Raw genomic sequence first — 5,107 nt, 5'->3', positions numbered from 1 at the left:
GCAGCAGGAAGCTCCAGGACCTGCCACTGCCCCCCAGCTCCCCTTTGCACCCCCAGCAGCAGGGCTCTGGGGCAGGAGCTTGGGGGGGGATGAGCACAGCCTCATGGCTGCCCCATCCCTGCCCCCCCAGATAAAGTGCACGCAGAGGCCAAGGGGGTGGCACTTGGGGGGGTGACACCTGGGGGGCAATGGTGGCTGTGGGGCAGCACCTGGCAGTCAGTGACAGCAGGGGGGTGACAAAGGCCATGGTGGCTGTAGGGCTGCTTTGGCTGTGGGGCAGCACCTGGGGGCCAACAGCAGCCAGGGGGCAGGGGTGGCTATGGGTGGCCATGGGGCACCCTCTGGGGGCCTGGTGGCCTCTGTCCCTGGCAGCCTGCCCCTGGTGCCCCCTTGGTGGTGACAGCTGCAGGCAGTGGCAGGTTCTGGAGCTGTGGCTGGGTCACTGTCCCCAAGGTGCTGGCTGCTGTGGCTAGGAGTTCCTGAAGCTGTGGCTGCCACCTTGTCCCCAGGGCTGTCCCCAGTGTCTCCGTCATGGTGGCAGCTCCCGAAGCAGTGGTTGACTTCTTGTCCCCAAGGCTGTCCCCAGCTCTGCTGCAGGCAGTGGCAGCCCTTGAGGCTGTGCCTGGGTCACTGTCCCCGAGGCTGTCCCCAGGGTCCCCAAGACTGTCCCAGGTAGCAGTAGGCCTCGAAGCAGTGCTTGGGTCGATGTCCCTGGGACTGTCCCCATGGTGCTGGCTGCTGTGGGTAGCAGGAGGTCTCGAAGCAGTTGCTGAGTCGATGTCCCCAAGGCTGTCCCAGGGGTCCCCAGGGCTGTCCCTAAGGCCACTGCAGGTATCTGTAGGCCTTGAAGCAGAGGCTGCGTCCCCATGTCCCCAGGGTTGTGCCCAGGGCTGTGCCCATGTCCCCAAGGCTACTGCAGGTATCTGTATGCCTTGAAGCAGTGGTTCCCAGAGTCAGCCACCAGGACGTGGCCGTCGGGGGCCAGTGCCAGCCCCTGGGGGCCATAGAGAGGATCTGCAGTGGTGTTGATGTAGGACAGGAAGGAGCCAGAGCTGTCGAACACCTGCGGGGGGCACAGTGCCAGCTGCTCACCCCAGCCCTGCCTCACCCCTCCCCTGCCTCACCCCAGCCCTGCCTCACCCCTGCCCTGCGCCACCGCTGCACCCAGCACCACCACTGTGCCCTGCACTCTCACTGCACCCAGCACCACCGCTGTGCCCAGCACCACTGTGCCCTGCACTCTCATTGCACCCAGCACCACCACTGCGCCCAGCACCACCACTCTGCCCAGCACCACCAATGTGCCCAGCACCACCACTCTGCCCAGTACCCTCACTGTGCCCAGCACCCCCACTGTGCCCAGCACCACCACTCTGTCCAGCACCCTCACTGTGCCCAGCACCACCACTCTGCCCAGCACCCTCACTATGCCCAGCACCCTGTGCCCAGCACCACCACTCTGCCCAGTACCCTCACTATGCCCAGCACCCTCACTGTGCCCAGCACCACCACTCTGCCCAGTACCCTCACTGTGCCCAGCACCCCCACTGTGCGCAGCACCACCACTCTGCCCAGCACCCTCACTGTGCCCAGTACCACCACTGTGCTCAGCACCTTCACTGTGCCCAGCACCCTCACTGTGCCCAGTACCACCACTCTGCCCAGCACCCCCAGTCTGCCCAGCACCCTTACTCTGCCCAGCACCACCCATGGCACCGGTCACCAGCACCCTCACTGTGCCCAGCACCACCCATGCCACCAGTCCCCAGTGTCCCCAGTGCCACCAGCACCAGTACCTGTGTCCCCAGTGGTGTCCCCAGAGGTGTCCCCAACACCCCCCAGTGTGCCACTGTCCCTGATGCCCCCAGTACCCCCACACACAGCCCAGCCCCTCCCAGTGCCCTGATGCCCCTCTGGAATGCAGAGACTTTGCCCCCTGCAGAGACCCCCCTAAGGTGGGGCATGAGGGCAGGTGGGGACAGGATGGGGATGGGCACAGGATGGGGACAGGATAGGGACAGGATGGGGACAAGGACAGGCTGCTGGTGGCACCTCCCTGGTGCCAGGCCGGGTCTCATTGTGTCCTGCCCTGTCCCCCCACCCTGTGTCCCCTGTGCCCCCATCCCTGGGTGCCCCCTGCTGTGCCCCCTGCTGTGCCCGCTTCCCTGTATCCCTCCCCCCTCCCCGTGCCCCCCGTGCCCTGGCACCTGGATGCGGCTGTTGCCCCAGTCTGCCACGATGATGTTGCCGTTGGCATCCACTGCCACCCCGGTGGGGGCATTGAACTGCCCATTGCCCTCCCCGTGCGACCCGAACTTGAACAGGAACTCCCCATCCGCGCTGTACACCTGCGGGCACCGTGGGCACCAACGATGGCACCGCTGGGGGCACCGCCGGGGGCACCGCTGAGGGCACCAGGGGGATGGTAGCAGGGGGGATGGCATGCAGAGAATGGCACCAGGGGGGATGGCACCAAGTAGTGGTACCAGCAGGCCAGCTCCAGGGGGGTGTGCCACCATGGAGATGGCACTAGGCGCATGGCACCACAGCGTGGTACCTGGGGGATGGCACAGGGGGAATGGCACCAGGAGGGTGGCACTGGGGGGATGGCATCAGCGGGTGGTACCAGCAGGACAGCTCCAGGGGCATGGCACCATGGCTCTAAGAGTATGGCACCAGGACATGGTACTTGGGGGATGGCATCAGGGGGATGGCATCAGGGAGATGGCACGAGGAGGTGGCACTGAGGGGATGGCATCAGGGGCATGGCACCAGGTGGTCACCGAATAGGGGATGGAGCCCGGAGTTGGGAGTAGGGGGATGGCACCAGGGGGGTGGCACTGGGGACACAGCACCAGGGGCATAACACTAGGAGATAGCACAGGAGGATGGCACTGGGGGAGGCAGAGGGGGATGGCACCGGGGGATGGCAGTGGGGACACAGCACTGGGGGATGGCACTATGGGGTGGCAGCAGGGGAGTGGCACTGGGGGTGGCAGCAGGGGTACAGCAGCGGGGTGGCAGCAGGGGGGTGGCACTGGGGGTGGCAGAAGGGCCAGGGCTGGTGCCCACCTTGACGGAGTGGTTGTGGAAGTCGGTGACCACAATCTCATTCTTGTTGTTGACAGCCACGAAGTGAGGCCCTGGGGGGGCACAGTGTCAGGGCACCAGGGCAGGGCCTGGGCATGGCTGGTGCCTGGCTAGTGCCCAGTGGTGCCACACAGCACTCTGGGAGATGGCACAAGGGGTCCATGCCCAGCCCATGGTGGGACCCAGAAGCTGGAGCCCCAAGCATGAGCCAGGAGCAGGACTGGGATCTGGAACCTGGAGCCCAGAACGCAGAAGCAGAGCCCCAGCCTAGAACCCAGATCCAGTCCCAGCCTAGAACCCAGAACCAGAGCTCAGAGCCCAGAACCTAACTGAGAACCCAACCCCAGAGCCCAGCAGTAACCCAGAACCCAGACCTGAGCCCCAAACCTGAACCCAGAGCCCCAGATTCAATCCCAGCCCTGGGCACAGAGGTGCCACCACCACCAAGCCATGAGCTGTGCCGTGTCCCTGTGGTGCCATCCCAGACCCAAAAGCCAAGCCCAGAACTGGAACTTGAGCCTGGAGCTCCAGCCCAGGACCCAGAACCTGAGCCCAACCCCAAAGCCTTCCCCAGCCCTGGGCACGGAGCTGCCACCACCCCCAGGCCAAGAGCTGTGCCATGCCCCACGGTGCCATCCCATCACCAGACCCAGAAGCTGAGGCTGGGGCTCCAGCCCAGAACCCAACCCCAGCCCCAGCCCTGGGCATGGAGGTGCCACCACCCCCAGGCCATGAGCTGTGCCCATGGTGCCAGCCTAGAACCCAGAAGCTGAGCTTCAAGCCCAGCCCCAGAAGCTGAGCCTGGAGCTGCAGCCCAGAGCCCAGTCCCAGCTCCATCCCCGTGCCCTGGTGCCCCCGGGCGATTGTGCCCGTGGGGGTAGGGGTGCCCGCGGCGGGTGCTGCCTGGGCACCTGCGAACTGCTTGTCGGCCGTGCCGCGGGTGCCGAACTTGGTGAGCAGTTTGCCGCTGGGCTGGAAGGTGAGGACGCTGCAGGCTTTGTTGTCAACCACCACGATGTGGCCATTGCGGTCCACGGCCACGCCCTTGGGGCCCAGCAGCCGCCCGGCGCCGATCTTGCTCTGCGGCCAACAGGGGGCAGGCGTCAGGCGCCAGGGCGGCTCCGGGGCTGCGCCGCACCGCCCGCTCCGCCCGGACCCCCCCGCAGCCTGCTCCGCACCGCCCGGACCCCTCACAGCCTGCCAGGGGCTACCCCTGGCACTGCCCAGACACGCCCCGTAGTCTGCCAGGACCCACCGCAGTCCACTGGGACCCACCACATCCAATCAAGCTCCACCACATCCAACCTCACCCAACCAGGACCCACCAGACCCCACCACAGCCAACCATGACCCACCAGCCCCCACCACGTGCCAGCAGACCCCAGCAGTGCCCCCTGTGCCCCCCTGCCCTGACCTTGAACTTGCCCTCGGGCGAGAAGACGCTGACCCAGCGGTTGTCGTAGTCGGCGATGATGATGTCGCCGTTAGTGTCCACAGTGACCCCCGTGGGGCGCTGCAGCTGCCCCGGGGAGCGCCCACGGACCCCAAACCGCAGCCGGAACTGCCCCTCGCTGGAGAACACCTGCGGCACCCACGGCGTCACAGGGGGCACAGGGACAGGGGGTGGGGGGCACTGGGGACAGGGTCATGGGGTGGGGGACACAAGGGAGAGGGTCATGGGATGGGGGACACCAGGGAGAGGGTCATAGCATGGGGGACACGGACACAGGGTGGGAGACACTGGGCACAGGGTCATGATGTGGCAGATACCTGGGACAGGGTCATGGGGTGGGGGACACCTGGGACAGGGTCATAGCATGGGGGACACTGGGGACAGGGACACAGGGTGGGGGACACCAGGGCCAGGGGTGGGCAGAGGAGTGGGGGACACTGGTGGGCACAGGGGTGGGCAGGGGTGTAGCAATGAGACAGGAGTGAGATGGGGGCAATGACAGGGATGGGGATGACAGAAACCAGGATGCGATAGGAAGGGCACAGAGATGGAGATAAGATGGGC

General features: G+C 66.2%; 1 protein-coding gene across 1 annotated transcript; it reads right to left on the bottom strand.

Moving 5' to 3' along the window:
* Positions 1–728: 728 nt before the first annotated feature.
* LOC128980293 (tripartite motif-containing protein 3-like) lies at positions 729–4,672 on the bottom strand (the record flags this gene model as incomplete). Its single annotated transcript, XM_054398752.1, has 5 exons — positions 729–1,063; positions 2,208–2,348; positions 3,073–3,143; positions 4,002–4,170; positions 4,505–4,672. Coding segments are annotated over 5 exons (702 nt in total), but the record flags the coding sequence as incomplete, so codon positions are not given.
* Positions 4,673–5,107: the final 435 nt, after the last annotated feature.

This window comes from Indicator indicator, unplaced genomic scaffold, assembly GCF_027791375.1.
Source record: "Indicator indicator isolate 239-I01 unplaced genomic scaffold, UM_Iind_1.1 iindUn_scaffold_99, whole genome shotgun sequence".
NCBI classification, from domain to species: Eukaryota; Metazoa; Chordata; class Aves; order Piciformes; family Indicatoridae; genus Indicator; species Indicator indicator.
The sequence above is the reverse complement of the archived record's forward strand: the minus strand, read 5'-3'. Positions and strand labels throughout refer to the sequence as shown.